This window comes from Anthonomus grandis, chromosome 1 (genome assembly GCF_022605725.1).
Source record: "Anthonomus grandis grandis chromosome 1, icAntGran1.3, whole genome shotgun sequence".
Classification (NCBI taxonomy): domain Eukaryota; kingdom Metazoa; phylum Arthropoda; class Insecta; order Coleoptera; family Curculionidae; genus Anthonomus; species Anthonomus grandis.
Window position 1 is genome coordinate 53744294 of NC_065546.1, and position 17128 is coordinate 53761421.

Consider the following 17128-nt stretch of genomic DNA (forward strand, 5'->3'; position numbering starts at 1 on the left):
TCTACGGGGTTATCTAAAATCTAAAGTTTATTTTGATAAACCTGAATGTTTAGAAGAATTACAAAATAGAATTAAAACCGAAATAGAACAAATTAACCGGCCTCAAACAATAAGTAAAGAATTTGAATATCGACGACTGCCCCAAAATTCATGGCTTATAAAAAAATTAATCGCAAATTTCTTAATAAATATTGAGGTTAGGTATAGGCCATGGTATATAAAATATACTTAAAATTTTATACAGAATTAAAAAAATAAATAAAAAATGGGTGTTTTCGTTTAAAAAAATTAAGTTGATAGTCGTAGCTCATTTTGGATCCACTCTGTATCCATAAATTCAACATTAAAAAAATTGCAAAATAAAAAATAAAAATTAACGTGTCCGAGCGTTTTTTTTCGAACACACCCTGAATTTTAAATGAATTTGTTCCAACTTGCGCGTCCTCACTGTATAAACCTTTGGTAATTACAAACCCTCATAGAATCATTTATATTTTGATTTTTATAGATGATTGTACCTATTAATGTGGAAACTCTGTTTATAGATTAGGAGTAGGAGAAGGAAAGTAGAAGTAAAGTAAAAATTGAAAGAAAATAAAAGTATTCTTAGCCGAATTTGTTAAGTAAACACAAGCAAAAATTAAAATGAAGATCATAGGCATTAGGCTTTATAAGATTCAAATGGATCACAATATTAAAACCAATATTTTAAAGTGCGTGCATCTATCTCAAGTTAATTGAAACTTTGGCTCATTTTAGGTGATTTACTTTCTTTCATATATTTTAACAAAATTCTTGAAGAAGTACAAGAAAAATACTCAAATCTAATAACGCAACTATCTTATCGCATCTATTTTTAACTAAATGTAATTTTTCTTTTTTTTTTTTAAACATAACTTCGCAAAAACTTTAATTGTTTTATTTACCTACAATTGGCACACCTGAAATTTGTCAGAGTGACCAACATCGAAAGGACACAATCACGCAAAATGGCGGCCACCTAGTAGTGGTCATTTACTTTTCAAGTACATTTTTTCCTAAAATAAAAATGACATTTCGCCATTAACATAATGGCCAAGAAAAATGCACCTTTTCCACATACAACCAACGGTAGATCACATAGGTAATAGTTACACCGAGACCGCATAACACATTAATTAAAATTATATAACGCACTCGGAGCAAAACAAAAACCAAAAAAAAAGAGTCGATTAGGAAGTAGTACCAGTGACCTCCCAATGCCCGCCAGTACCAACAGCCGTCAAAAAGAGTTAAAATAGAAGAAAGTACCCGCGCATCACTGTGCGTTCACTTTTGGGTCCGCGTGTGACGTTCGGGGGGGCCAAGGAGTAACACGGGGGGGCGCAGCACCGTCCAACAAACGAGATTACCACCGGGTGGTATAAAGGCTCTACCGTGGATTATGGCCGGCTCAGTAAATCAACGACGTTTTTACGTGTGCGACCCCCACGCCCTCCCCTATTTTACTTAGGGGTTGTCGATCAAAATGCAGTGGCTGTCATTTCTGGTTTGTGATATTTTCTTTTCTTAAATATTTTTCAATTTTGGGGTTCTACGGCGTGGTTTTTTTTTGTGATTTTTTTTTTTTTGGTGACCTTTGATCCTGGATTAATCATTTTTTGCCCTTTATTGGAGGTATGATCGATGAATAGCAACTGTATTTTGTACATTATTATTAAGGTTTTCTATTTTTTTTATGTTGTTTTAGTATGAAAAGGAAAAATTAAATATAGTTTCTATTCATTGATTTTACCTTGGATCAATTTTTTTGACGTTGAACTGGAAAGTTCTTCATTTTTTGATTTTTTACAGTGCAACAAATATTTTTTAGGAAATCCGTAACAATATATGTATTATTGACAAATAGTCCAAAAAAGAATAAACATTTATATTTTTTTTTAATTCATAGTGGTAGCTTTTTAACTTTTCGTTTTAGTGGTCCTAGTGCGAAAACTAATTTTTCCTTGAAAAATTAATTTATTCTTTCATGGTTTTAATAGAAAACGAAGATTTTTTCAGGAAATATTTATCAATTTTTCTCTTGGTTGACGAATTAATTTTTTCAATAATTAAGAGACTTTAAAATTTTTCCAGATAATTGGAGTATTTATTTAATTTCATCCTGACAGGTAAATTAATAATAATAATAGTTAGCATAATAACATCTACATACAAAAACTGTTATTAAAGAAAATAAGATTGCAAGGAAAAAAAAAATGAACTTTGAAAACACGTAAAACTAAACAGTAATTGATAAAAATAAACTAGATTAAAAATTGTAAATATAAAATGATAAAGATAAAATTGTAAACTTAAAACTAAAATGGTACATATAAAATGTTAAAGACAAAAACACTGACGAAGATAATAATAAAATAAATAACATAATATTTTATCATTTATTCAAAACAAATCCTCTCAGAAGCCGCTTGAACCGGTTTAAATTATTACAACTTTTGACATCACTGGGTACCTTAGTAAACTCAATTAAGCACTTTAATAAAACGGTTTTGAGCATTTGACTCGTTTGACATCTATCTATCAGAATAAAATTAATTATTTTGAAAAATTGGTTATAAAACTTCAACACAATTTCTAAACCTTCCAAATTGAAAAACCAAATGGTCACAGTAGATAAAATTAGGAAGATTAATTTAGGATAACAATATTAATTATTTTAGGATAACTGCATATACACTTACATGTATTGTAGATCGTCCTTGTTAATAATAACTGTACTATCTTAATTAAAACAAGAAATTCATAGACTCATTAGTTTTTCGTTTTGCTAGAATCTTGTTATCTATATTCATCCTAATGTTATTATCCTATTGTGACCTTTTGGTTTTTAAATTTGGAAAGTTTAGAAATTGTGTTGAGTGTTAGATTTTTTATTTTAGTTGCATAAAATTGATTTATTGATTCTTGAATCAATGGTTGCGTTTTTTTTTATGTATCTTTTAGACTATTGATAATAACCTCATAGAGATCAAAACGTCAACAAAGTTTATAATTGTTGGTCTGAAGTAGTGCTCTTTTGACTTATACTTTGACTTTACTTAACAAAAGCAAAAATTAAATAAAGGTAAATTAAATCCTATTTTTTTTTATGAATTAATTTAAGTTTTTTGTTTTATAATTAATTCATTTATGCTATCATTTTATGCTATTTTCATAATTAATTAAATTTTTCCTTAATTAATAAATTTATCCTTCCAGACTTTGAATGGGAAGCCAAGGCTTATCCAGGAAAATATTCATAACTTCATAACTACTGAATAAAAAAAATCTTTCAATAATTTCGAGTAGTTTCTATTCATTGAGTTTACCATGGATCAATTTTTTTGACATTTAAATGGTAGGTTTTTCACCTTTTGAATTTTCATAGTGCAACACACTTTCTTTACTTTACGAGTTTTGCTTTTGCTTTAGTTGTTGTAGTGCAATAAATGTCTTTCTATAAGAATTATTTAATTAAAAAAATCTAAATAGTTATTGTATTTTTTATGTTTTTTAGTAAAATTGTGATTTTTTTTTTTAAATTTGCTTAAACAATTGTTTTTTTCTTGAATATCATCCTGGCAGTGGAATTATTTTTTAATTTCCTCTGACTTTTTTTCCTTGATTAATTAATTTATCCTTTCATGGTTTACGTAAGAAACCAAATCTTTTCCAGAAGAAACTATCTATTTTTTCAATAATAACTGATAATTAATTTTTTGATTAATTTATGGTAGTTTTTATTTATTGATTTTACCGTGGATCAATTTTTTGACATTCAAAATATCATGTTTTTCACCTTTATAATTCTTATAGTGCAACAAATGTTTTTTTTATAAATGAATTTATTAGGAAAAGTGTCAAAAACGGTTAAAACTCATAATAAAATTCGATCTTTTTGTCAAACAATGAATTTTTCAATGAGCTTTTGGGGAGATAATCTAAGGTCCATAGGGCAACTCACGTTTTCGCCACATCGTAGCTTTTAAATTATTATAGTGCGTTTTTTCCTTCTAATAATTTTTTATTTATCTAGAAAATTTATTTATTTTTTTTTTTTGAATTTCATCTTGTGGAGTGGAATTATTTTCTAACTTCTCCTGAAATAATTAATTTTTTCCTTGATTAATTCAAAAGTCACAGTCAAATACATAAAGCTTTTATTACCACCTCAATACATATAAAATAATAATTTTTTTGTCTTACATAAGAATGTTTATAAATATTAAGGGTAATGCGGACTGAACAGCGATTATATGAAACCGATAACAGAAACGAACTAGAAAGCGCGTATGTGCGTATATACTAAATAAGCATACTAAATACATACTAAGCATTGTTTTTCATTTTAAATTAATAAAAAAATAGGTATATGAAGCTTATAATTAATTTACCTTCCAGTCCAAGGCTTTTCTAGGAAACATTTTTGTTATTTTTTCCTAACTGCTATGTAGGATAGTATTTTTTTTATAATTAAAATAACATAATCAGTTAGTGTAAGCTTTTCTTTATCTTTATATTCTTAAAGTATTTTTTCTTTCAAAATGATGATGTGATATATAATTTGCACTCGTTAAAACAATATTTAAGGTTCTCAGAAAATTGATACTGCCGAACCGAATCTGTGGAAACTGCTGACTCAAAAACCCGTTTGATTTCTGTTAACGGTACGACGGCGATTAAAGGGGAATAATAAAAAAGCTGACTCAGTTCTTAATACGTATTAAAAAAGAGAACACGGAAAACAGGCAGTCAGTCGAAGTCTTTGAAGAGTAAAAGCACAGATGTAAATAGCTCCGCAGGCAGTCAGTCGAAGTCTTTGAAGAGTAAAAGCACAGATGTAATAGCTCCTCTTGCGGAGAGCTATTTACATCTGTGGTAAAAGTCGATCTAATTTGCCGGTTTAAGACGTAAAGTCGCGGGATCATCGAAAAAGACGGTTTTGGTGCCGTGCAAGAGCTTTATAATTATAACGGGAGAAGACGGCTCCCGGTTTTATAATTTTGAGTATTTTAAAGACGAATTAAGACGTAACTAAGATGGATTTTTTTAAATAAATTGAAGACGTAAATATAATAAGACGCTGTCGTGTAGTGTGAAGCTATTTAAGCGGGTTTTATGTAAAACAAGTTCTATTATCACACTTATTTATTAAACTCTTTCTTTTGTTGTTCTGCCATCCAGACTTTTATTTCCTAAAAGAACCCAATAATATCTCTAGCGATAAAGAAAAAACCTACAGCTATATTAATTTATCGTTTCAAGATTTTAAGAGGGAAACCAAAACTTTTTATAGGAATAATTTTGTCTTTTCTCCTGACTATTAAATTATTTAATTTTATTAAGAACTTAAAGGTAATAAGTCTAACATTTAGAATATTTTTTTAAATTTCTTACTGGGTTGAATTAATTTCTAATTTTTCCTAAGGAAATTACATTTTTCCTCGATTAATTAATTTGTCCTTTCAGGTTTTTAATGGGAAGCCAAGGCTTTTTATCCTGTCAGTTAAATTAATTTCTAATATCTGCTGATTTCATTAAATTTTTCGATGATTATGCGATTTATCCTTTCATGGGTTTAATGGAAAGTCCAAGCTTTTCCAGCAAAAATTTTCTTTTATTCTTTTACTAAATTTATTAAGAATTTAGGATAATTTTCTTAGTTTGTCAAAACTTGTTGAACGCTTACAAGAGTATTTTTTTGAATTTTTTACTAGCAGTTGAAGTAATGCCCAATTTTTCTGAATTATTTAAATTTTTTATTGATAACTTAATTGTCCTGTCTAGTCAACGAAAAATGTTTGCTCTTTTTTCCTGGTCACTTAGTTACTTATTTTTTCAAAAATTTAGGGTAATTTTCTTTAATTTTTCGAGAAAAACCAGAATATTTTCTTGAATTTCCACTTGATCGTTACCCTACTTTCTAAGTTTGTCTTAATTAATTTATTCTTTTAGGATTTGAATTAAAAAACCGAATTAAAAAGGAGCCTCTTTTCCTTGCTGATGATTTAATTAATTTTTATAATAAATAATAATAATAATAAATATTTTTCATTTTCATAGAAGAAACAAAAAAAAAACAAGTTTACAAAATCTAGTAATAAATTTATGCAAATAAAAGGCCTACAAATTCAGAATTCTGCCATGGCAGATTCTGGTCTTTAACATTGTGGCCGCAACTTTATTATAAAAAATGTTAATAACGCTTAACTAATAACTGATTGATTAAATACAGCTTTTTCTTTAATCATATGCCTAATAAACCTACATATAAAAGTTCTAAATTCTAAATTTGACAGTTTAACATCAAGCAAAACAATACATATTGCAAATACCCAAAAAACAGATTAAGTTTTTTGTTAAATAACATAAAATAGAAAAATTATTACAGACAATAAATAAATAAATAAAATCTTCCCAATACCAAAAATTGTAATAAATTACTCAAGAAAACATCCATTTAAAAAGTTAAAAAAGGAGAACCTAAATTATATACCCTACTGATTCATTAGATGTACAATCATCCTATTACGAAAAGTATTACAAGAAATTGATAATCGGTCCGGATCCAAATTTAAAGAATTTATTTGATAAGCAAAATTGTAAGAAAATGATCGTTTAAATAACTGTGTTTTATGTCTCGGAATGAGAATAGTATTTCTTCTTAAATTTAAATGGTGCACATCATTTCTAAAAGTTATTTTTTGATAGAGATAGGGGGAACTACGATATATTAAAATTTTATAATAAAATGTTAAAGAATGAGCAATTCTTCGATTATGCATTTTAAGCCATCCAAGTTCGTGAAGTTTATGCGGTTTCTCCTGCGAATGCCAAATATTAGTCGAATGCAAGAATTTTGGAGCTTTTGCAGTCTACCTCTATCCTCATAATCAAGACACCAGCCATACACTACATCACAGTAGTTACATTGTGAAAGGACCAATGAATCACATAAAAGCTTCCTAATATCTTTACTTAAATAGTGTCTAATAGTAATGCAAATAAATTAATTTTAAAGTAAGATATGCCTTTTTAAGAATATTAGACACGTGATGTTTAAAACGAATATTATTATCTACTATAAGGCCCAAACTCTTACATTTGTCGACAACTGGAATTCTTTCGTCCCCCAATTTAATGTTTATACCATTTAAAATATTATTTACATTAGTTCGATTACCTATGAATATTATAGATGACAAAGGATTTAATTTTAATAAATGCTTTGAAGAAGCATCACAAATAGCTTGTAAATTCTGATTAATTTTAAACTCAGCCATTTTAAAATCTCCTGGTAAAAATGAATAATATAACTGCGTGTCGTCTGCGTAAAAATGATGGACACAATGCTTTAATTGAAGATAAAATCTAGACGTGTAAATGATAAAAAACAAGTCCAAAAATACTACCCTGAGGCACACCACTTTCAACTTCCAAAGGATCAGATATTTCGTTATCTATTTTAACACGTTGAATCCGATTATTTAAATAAGAGGCAATTAAATTAATAGCAGCATCAGAAAAACCAATATAATGAAGCAAAGACTTTAAAATTGAGTGGCTAATGAAATCAAAAGCTTTAGTATAATCCAACAACACCAGAGCAGAAATCTTACCATCATCCCTAGCCCGAATTACGTCATCAATAACGTCCGCCATAGCCGAAGTACAACTATAATTTGTTCTAAATCCAGATTGCTTATAATATAATAATTTAGGGTAATTTTTTAACTGTTAAAGAAAATTCGATTTTTTTAGGTTGTCTAAGCAGTTGAATTAATTTCTAATTTTTCCTGACTAAATTGCATTTTTCCTCGATTAATTAATTTATCCTTCCAGGCTTTTAACGGGAAGCCAAGGCTTTTCCAGTACATTAGGGTAATTTTCTAATTTGTTTAGACAAGTGAGGTATTTTTGTTTGATTTCTTCCTGGAAATTGAATGAATTTTAAATTTTTCAAAATCAATTAAATATTTTCTTGACTAATTAATTTATTTTTTCAGTCCAAGATTTTTCCAGGGAAAATATTTGCATTGTTGTTTTTTTTTTTCGATATAGTCGGAATATTTTTTTTATTTCAACTTAGCCGTTGAATTAATTTTTGAGTTAGTGTCGATTAATAAATTTTTCCTAGATTTTTAATAGGAGGTCAAAACTTTTTAAGGAAAAATTTTCGCTTTTTTCCTGTCTACTAAATTTATTTAATTAAATTAATTTTATCAGGAACTTTCCTAATTTGTCTAACCTTTGGAATATTTTTTTAATTTTTTCTTGAAAGTTCATTTAATTTCTTGTTGTTTTCTACGTTATTTAAACTACGTTTTTCTTGTCCAAGCTTTTAATAGAAAGCTAATACATATAATTTTTTGCTGCTAAATTTATTAATTGTTCCAATATTTAACTTATTTTCAACATTCTTACTGTTATAACTATTTTTCCAATTAATTTAAATATTGCTTTGAATTTCTTCCTGACAGTAAATAAATTTTAAATTTTTCTGAATGAATTATTATACTTTTTCTTAATTGATTAATTTGACTTTCCATGCTTTGAATGGAAAGCCAATTTTTTCTAGGAAAAATTATCCCTTTTTTCCTGTCTACTGAATTAATTCAAAGTTTTACAAGAATTTCGGCTATTTTCTTAATTTTTTTTTCAAAATTAATTATATTTTTTTTCAGTAATTAATTTATTTAGTTTGACTCCATTTAAAAGAATACCTTCTTTTACTCCGATAAGGGCTACGTTGAGCAATTTTCCGGAATATAAATTGAATCACAATTGACTGAACATCATAGATAATGTATCTGCATCTCTAATCTACTATAAATAAGCATTTGATCGCGTTCAAGATCGTAAAATGATAAACATCCTGGAAGAAGCCGACTTAACCGATAAAGATATCAGATAATTTCAATTCTGTATTGGAATCAGACAACAAATTCCATTAAAACTTAATGGAACACATAAAGATACAAGGTGGGGTCAGACCATAAAAGACCTTAAACCCTTAAAACAATGAAAGGCCGAAAAAATTGTTCATTATCGATTAGATATGCACATACATCACAGTTAACGTCTCTGCACCTCTGGATAGGGACTTCAACTCCAAAGAATGCATCTCTGGTTTCAAATACATTTATGAAATTGTTGAAAAATTGGTTTTCGGATATATATTCTACGCATTTGTTGTAAATTTTTCTGTAGATTATAATAAGATAATATTTTAATACATGACTCCACAGACTGATGGTGTGATACTCGTTGCACTTCTTTGCTCCAGGTTTTTTGGGCAACGATATAAATTCTTATTACTTTTTTATTTATTTATTTACGAGATTAACCCCATTACAAAACAAATAATAATCCATGTTAGCCCAATATTTGAATAAAATTAACAATAAATAAAAATATATCAAATTATTTACTATTAGTTAAGATCCAACATTAATCAATAGCAACAACCAGGTTATGGTTATGAAATAACAAAAAAATAGTATTAATAATAATAATATTACCCGATGACACTAATAGATCTTTGAACACTGAAATTAGATTAAACTTTTAATTTGCCTCTTAAAACTAGGTAAAGCAATGCCCAATATTTCAACTTCATTAGAATTAATTCATTTATGTGTCCGTTCAATAGGGGAGTGGGATGCCATAATTAGTGCTATGAAATGGTAGTGAGAATAATCTATTATGCCTATAATTCCTAGATGGTATATTGAAAGATATTGCACCAAGGAGTTCAGGACAGCTTAAATGACCATTCACCAATTTTTACAAGACCACCAAATAAATTTATTTCGGACCATTTCTAGGTCAGTACAACAATTTGTGTAAAAAGGGGACCATATCATTGATGCATAATCCAACTGTGACATAACAAGAGACATATATATCCTTTTACAGGTCTCAACAGAAAATTCCCTGCAATTACGCAAAACAAAGCCTAAAACATTTGAGGAGTTAAGAACCACATTAGTTATATGTGTGTTAAAGTTTAGGTGCTCATCAAACCAAACACCAAGATACTTAATAATATTACATGACTGAAGAGAAACGGCCTCTATATTGTAAAATGAGTTAAACCTTTTATTTTTCTTCAACAAGATATAAATTTATAATAAATTTACTCACATTCAGAAACGGTTCATTGGCGATACACCACTTATTGAGCATATCTAAGTCACTCTGTAATAAAACTTGATCAAAGGAAGAAACTACTTACTACCACTACTCTATAGAATGACAAATTTCTTAACTAAATTTAATGTATTATCAGAATTGCAATTTGGTTTCAGGGAGGGAAGATCTACGCAGGATGCAATTAAACTTTTAACATCACAAATATCTGATGCACTAGATAATAGTGAAGCTTGCTTATGCCTGTTCGTGGATCTTTCTAAGGCATTTGATACTGTCTGTCATGAGATACTTTAAAAAAAACTACACAGCTGTGGACTCCGATGCAAAGTTTTCGATTTGCTTAAAAGCTACCTTACAAATAGAACGCAGCGTGTTGACTTTAATGGAACCATAAGCAGTGAAAGAGATGTTAGGTATGGAGTATCCCAGGGAACTGTGTTGGGTCCTTTACTTTTGACGATTTATGAAAATGACATGCTTAAGCTTAAACTAAATGAAACGCTGGTTAGTTTTGCAGATGCCACCGTTTTACTCTGAAGATCAAAGTCTTGGCAAATTATAACAACCCAAATTAAAAAAGACTTTGTGGAATTAAAAAACTGGTTTCAACACAATAAATTAACTTTAAATAAAGAAAAAACTAACTACATGTCTTTTGCAACTTACAGTAGTTCCCTTCAAAGGCTTGGCAACATTAAGATTGGGGATTGTGAAATACCCGAAGCAACATCTTTTAAATATCTCGGAATTAAAATTGACAATTTGTTGAAATGGGACCTTCATGTCGATGAAATGGTTCAGAAGTTAAGGGGACTTCTCTCAAAATTTATGTACCTTCGAGACTTTTTGACTACCGAACATCTAAAAATTGTATATATGTCTCTTGTACAAAGTCATTTAGTTTATGGTATCTTGGGATGGGGAATCGTTTCTGAAACACATATACAAGAATTAAAATCAATTCAAAAATGGTTTTTAAAAATCATTTTTGGCGAGACAAAATATATCCCACTGATAACCTCTTTTCTGAAAGTAAGATATTAGATTCGCATCAACTCTATTGTTTAGAAATCCTTAAATATATAAATAAAAACAAGATAGAGTTAAATATCAACCAAAATTCATCTACTCGTACTAGACAAAATAACTTGGCATATCCAACCACGACTCGTAAAACTCATGGACAGAGGATCTTAAAATAATTTGCTTCGAGATTGTATAACTTGCTCCCAAATGATATAAGGATGGTTGAAGGCTTTAACTTTTTTAAACGCAAAACTGGATATTTTTGAAGGGTAGAGAAGTTTTTAATGATTTAATAAATCTTAAATACATCCAATAGATGCTTTTTGTTTCAGGGTGTTTTGAAATATCAACTTACAGGTTTATATTGTTCTGAGTGTACTCTGAAACGAACTTTGTAACCCGGTTATAGTCTGTTTACCCAATAAGGACATAATTACCTAAATTTGACATTTACCCGATCATGTAACCACAAATCACGCACAAGTGCTTATAGTGTGCTTCAGTGATATTTCTAAACGTTTATATTTTTTATATCATGTATTGGTTAATAAGTATATTATGTATATTGCTTAATAAACGTTATTATTATTATTATTATTATTATTATTATTATTATTATTATTATAAAACTTGAAATCGTCAAAAAAGACCAAAAAGAAACCTAGTTTGTAGATTTCCTAAAGTTCTTATTTATATCATTTATGAAAATGATAAATAGTAAAGGGAACAATCTTGGGGGCATTCTCAGAGTTATTATTCTATCATTATCCATGAACTTAAGACCTAGTAAAAAATCGAACTAAAAAATATTCAATACGCTCACGATGCCATGGCGGCGGGAGATAGCTTGGAAGCACTGTAAACGTTAATAGACTATATCGTGCAGTAGAGTCAACAATATGGCCTTAACCTCAACGTAAAGAAAATGTAACACATGATCATCAGCAAAAGAGATATAAGTGGAGATCACCAATAAATATGATGAACGTGTTTAATAATATTGCTACCTTACTAAAATATTTCACAATATGGTGCCTTCACCACTTATCTCTTGAAATGAAAATAAGGCACATGAGACTGTATGTTTTTTCTATTTTATTGTATTGCATAGAATCCTGGAGAATCACAGAAGCCACCACTAAAATTCTGAAAGATTTGGAAAATTTGAGATGAGGCTGTATAGGAAAATGCTCACTCAGACAGTTCACATTATAAACATAGAAGTGCTAATAAGAACAAAAAAAGATCTAGAAGTCAAATATATATATGATGAATAAGATGTTTTGAATTGAAAATTTGTAGACGATGCTCATCAAATATTGATATTAAAGTAACATATTTTTCCAATTTCATTCTTTTATTAATCAACGTTTCAGTGATGCTACTAACTCCGAACGTCATCTTTTTAAAATCAAATTTGGGCGTCGCATAACAATTTTTACGTAGAAAAGACAGTGTAGATGAGAATCACTTTTAAATTTATTCCAAATAGTTCCAATTTATTTTTTTTTCGTAAAATGTGGCCGTGGCATACCAGTTTTGACGTAGAAAATGACAGTTCTAACGATCAACATCTAAGGAAGCTAGTTTGTTGAATCAATAAATTATTTTCTCTCGAGTGAAACGACTATAATAAATTGATTAAAAATAATAAGAAAAAAACAACAATTTTTCTTGCAATATTTAATTAATAACTGTCATTGCGGCTTTCGCTTTAACCAGCCATATATTTTATTATGTTGATGTTGCATTATTACCATAGAGGATAATTTCTATTTTAATAATGCGAGAGTGTAATTTTACGTTCGAATATTATGCCGATCGTATCGCGCGTATACTTCTTAGATCGTTCACAGATATTTTTAGAAATTTATAATTCACATAGTGCAATATTTTTTTCTAAATAAAACCTTGTATTAATTATTTTTATTAAAAGATAAGCATTTTGGTCGTGACAAGGCACTTTTCGACCATATTTTAGGGAATATTTGAAAAAGTACTGTTTTTATATAAACTCCTAAACAAAATTATCGCACTACTTGATTTTTGGAGACTTTTTTTAATAAAGACAAAAAGAATGAATACAAAGCAACTATAGTCGGATTACCGAACAGATGGAGTAAATGATGTGCGCGAAATATAGGCCCGCCCATCGACGCAACCTTGGCAGATTTAGACGAGGAGAATTATGCATACTTATTTTACCGTACAGTTTTGCTTTGTAGCAGCTTTTTTTAAAATATAATACGGTCGCCTGTAAAATTGGTCCAAACCAATTTTGAGGTTGTGCCAGGTAATGATATAATAATCCCTTTTAAGTATTTTATTATGCAAAGTTATGTTAATATATTGGAGTTTACCGAAAAGGGATAGGTAATCCTTTTAAGTAATCGTGTCAGGTCAAACATTTAGGGTGTAATTGGCCAGGTTCATCAGAACCGAGCGCTACCTGAGCGCTGGAAGTTTTGCCTATAATCGCGTCAGCCATTATTTGTTAACAAACAAATTAACAAAAAAATAAACACAATCTCAACTTTTCAATATTGCGAAGATTCAAATGTTCGAATAGCAGAAAATTCAACCAAAACGATCTAAAGCCGCTCGACTAATAAAATTAAATAAAACCCCAAGTCATGAACCCTATCGAGGCTCTAGGCCACACCTCCGGCGCAGAACGATCACGTGACCACTCCATCTGTTCGGTAACCCAAGTATATGCATTTTTATAACAAAAAAAATATATATTCTATTTAACAAAACGAGACTTAAGTAACTAAAATCAATACAGGGAAAAAAACATCGATTTTCACTAACTTCAATTTTGATACAAAAATAAAACAATAGATCCAAGAAAAACAATAATGAATTCTTAATATTGTGTATTGCCATCTTTAGCTGCAATGACCGCTTAAAGCCTTCGCGACATTCCTCTTATCAAATTTTGGAAACTTTTCTCACTCTTAGCAGCATGTTCCATGATAGAGCATAAACATAGTTTTTGTCCAGTTCTTCTTTTTATATGAGAAAACATATATAACTGTTTTAATTTATATTTTTTCTTATTTAAATTTTCTTGACAAAATAATCAGTGGTACGATAATTTTGTCCAGGAGTTTATAATATTTTTCAAACATCATAGTCCAACAAACTTTTTTCAATCTTTTATTTTAAATTCCAGATCCTGGGATGCTTTTTAGTAATCCCATCGCACTCTAATCCTGTTAGTCTCTCGCGCTCAAAACGATCCTTCCACCACGAACCCGAGGGCTATTGGAGCAAAAAGCTCACCTGGAAAACCGAATGGGTGAAAGTCTGGAAACACGAAAAGAAACTCGAATGGAAACCTGAATGGAAAAAGATCCAAGTGCCCGCTTGGAAGGAGATTCAGGTGCCGATATGGAAAGAGATTCAAGTGCCAGACTGGAAAACCATCAATAAACCCGTATGGATTGAAAAACAAGTGCCGGCATGGAAAGAGATTAAAGTGCCGGACTGGATTGAGAAGCAGGTACCCGCGTGGAAAGAGATCCAGGTCCCGGACTGGAAAGAAATCCAAGTGCCAGACTGGAAAGAGATTCAGGTACCGGATTGGAAAGAGATCCAAGTCCCGGCGTGGAAACAAATTTGGAAACCGATATGGGTGGAACACCAGGTGCCAGCGTGGAAAGAAATCCAAGTGCCCGAGTGGAAAAAAGAATTTAAGCCGGAGTGGGTGAAGGAAGGAATTCATGGAGAGCACTACTTGGGAAAAGACGAGCACGGAGCAGAATATACCGCGCACGACCTATGGAAGAAGAAGCTTATATGGAAACCAGTGTGGAAAAAAGTCTGGAGGACAGAGAAGAAGCAAATCTGGATACCCCAAAAGAAGATGGAATGGAAATCCGAGTGGGTGAAAGTGTGGAAAACCGAGAAGAAGCAAATTTGGCGGACCGAAAAGAAGCAGATCTGGCGTACCGAGAAAAAACAAATCTGGCGAACAGAAAAGAAGCAGATCTGGATCCCGAAAAAGGAGCAAATCTGGCGTACGGAAAAGAAACAGATCTGGATCCCGAAGAAGGAGCTGATCTGGAAACAGGAGAAGGTGCAAATATGGCGAACGGAGAAGGTACAAAAGTGGGTGACCGAAAAGAAACAGATCTGGGTGGACCACTGGAAGAAAATCTGGGTGCCAGTGTGGAAGACCATAGAGGTACCCGCATGGAAAAAAATATCGATACCCATATGGGAGAAGGTCTGGGTTAAAGTACATAAGCACCACGGATGGGATTGAAAGTGATAGTTGTTGGGTACCTGCTTGTTTTCTGTATATATGTTACTTTCTCTGTCTCTCTATTATTTAGTTTTAAGGTTTTTTTTTGTATATATATGTACTTTGAGTTGAATGTACGATAATTTTTTTCTGATATTTTGGATTATTTTTTTTTTGTTTGTGATTGTATAATAATGAATTTTTGGTATAAAGTTGGGCTGGATCTTGATACATTTTTGGGAAAATCGATGCCCTATATCATATCCCAGTTATACCAGTTTTTGTAAAAGTGATCATTATGTGTGTATATTTTTTTGTTATTTTTTTACTTGTATAATAAATTTTTTTTTATATATTTCTTATTCTTTTGCCGCCTTACATTTTTAAAGGGAATTTAATTAATTAATAATAAATAATTTTTTGTCCGTGCGCAGATTGTTTGTGGGTATGAATTTAATTAGTTAATGTTTATTTGTTGCTAAATTGCAAAAAGCTATTGAGAGGTTTAAGAAATGTTCATATTGCAACAAACGTTACTTCACTAACAATAAATGATTTCTATCTTTTTATTTAAATCGTTTGTCATTGAAATTTTGTAGTGCAACAAATGTTATTTTGTTAAATTGTGATTTTATTAGGAAGACTTCGTAGGAAAATATTAATATTATTTAAAATATAGCAATTTTAACAATAAAACACGCCTTATAAAGAATATATATAACCTATACACCCTCAAAGAGTAATTTTTTTTATTAATTTTCTTAATATTTTTCATTAAGTTCCATAGTGCACCTAACGTGTTCTCTATTATAAATTATACCTCTCCCTTTGCAGAAATATCGTTTGTTGCACTATAAAAAATTTCTTAAACCTCTCAGCAGCTTTCTGCAATTTAACAACAAACAAACATTAACTAATTAAGTTCATAACCATAAACAATATGCACGGGGAAAAAATTATCAATGTCTGTGAAAGTTTTTTTACTGCGGTCGAGGTTCTCACGTTCGTTTGACGTTCACCTTTGAACTTTCTATTAAATAATTTCATTTGGAAAATTTAAGGAATATTTTATGAATTTAATAACCTACTGATGATATTCTTAGTGAAAAAATTTGAAGAAATAAAGAGAAAGAACGCGTCTTCAAAACTCAGTTCTTTGGCTTTAACGTAATTTCATCAACAAGATAATCCAATGTTTCGGCTTTAAGTGGCCCTTCTCAGTTTTTTTGTCATTTTTTTTTCAAATTCTTCTTTGAATTGTTTATATCAATGATTCGGGTCATTGTTTGAAGTATGCTTTTGTATAAAAGTTAAACTTGGAAAGAGTTAAATTTAGCTCTATATGTCTATGATAGTGCCAAACGGCTTGAATGCCTGGCAATTATACTTCAAATGCCTGAAAACTAAAATCAATTTATTTATTAAAGTGTATTCTTTGATTTCTTCCAGGCAGTTGATTCAGTGGTTTTTTGAATGCGAGATTTGTTCCTAAGGAAATTTGACTTTCCTATTTTAAGTTTCATCATTGGTTTACCTAATTACCTGTAAGTTTTATCTGATTTCTTGGAGTTGGGCCAGTAATGTTTTATTTCTTAGAACCAATTTTTTTTCCAAAGTTCTTGGGAAATTCTTAAATCCATCCTCAGGAATCCCACTACTTTGGTGTGAAATAAA

At 30.0% G+C, this 17128-nt stretch overlaps 1 protein-coding gene across 1 annotated transcript; it reads left to right on the plus strand.

The window, feature by feature from the left end:
* The first annotated feature begins 1366 nt into the window (after positions 1–1366).
* LOC126739136 (golgin subfamily A member 6-like protein 22) lies at positions 1367–15807 on the plus strand. Its single transcript, XM_050444668.1, has 2 exons — positions 1367–1528; positions 14381–15807. Exons 1-2 carry the CDS (start codon positions 1508–1510, stop codon positions 15473–15475), a joined length of 1116 nt encoding a protein of 371 aa, XP_050300625.1. The 5' UTR covers positions 1367–1507; the 3' UTR covers positions 15476–15807.
* The last annotated feature ends 1321 nt before the right edge of the window (positions 15808–17128 follow it).

Coding starts and splice junctions, on each gene's coding strand:
- LOC126739136 (XM_050444668.1), top strand. CDS start 1,508: ATGCAGTGGCTGTCATTTCTG. Junction 1,529..14,380: donor TGCAGTGGCTGTCATTTCTG/GTTTGTGATATT, acceptor TTTAAATTCCAG/ATCCTGGGATGCTTTTTAGT.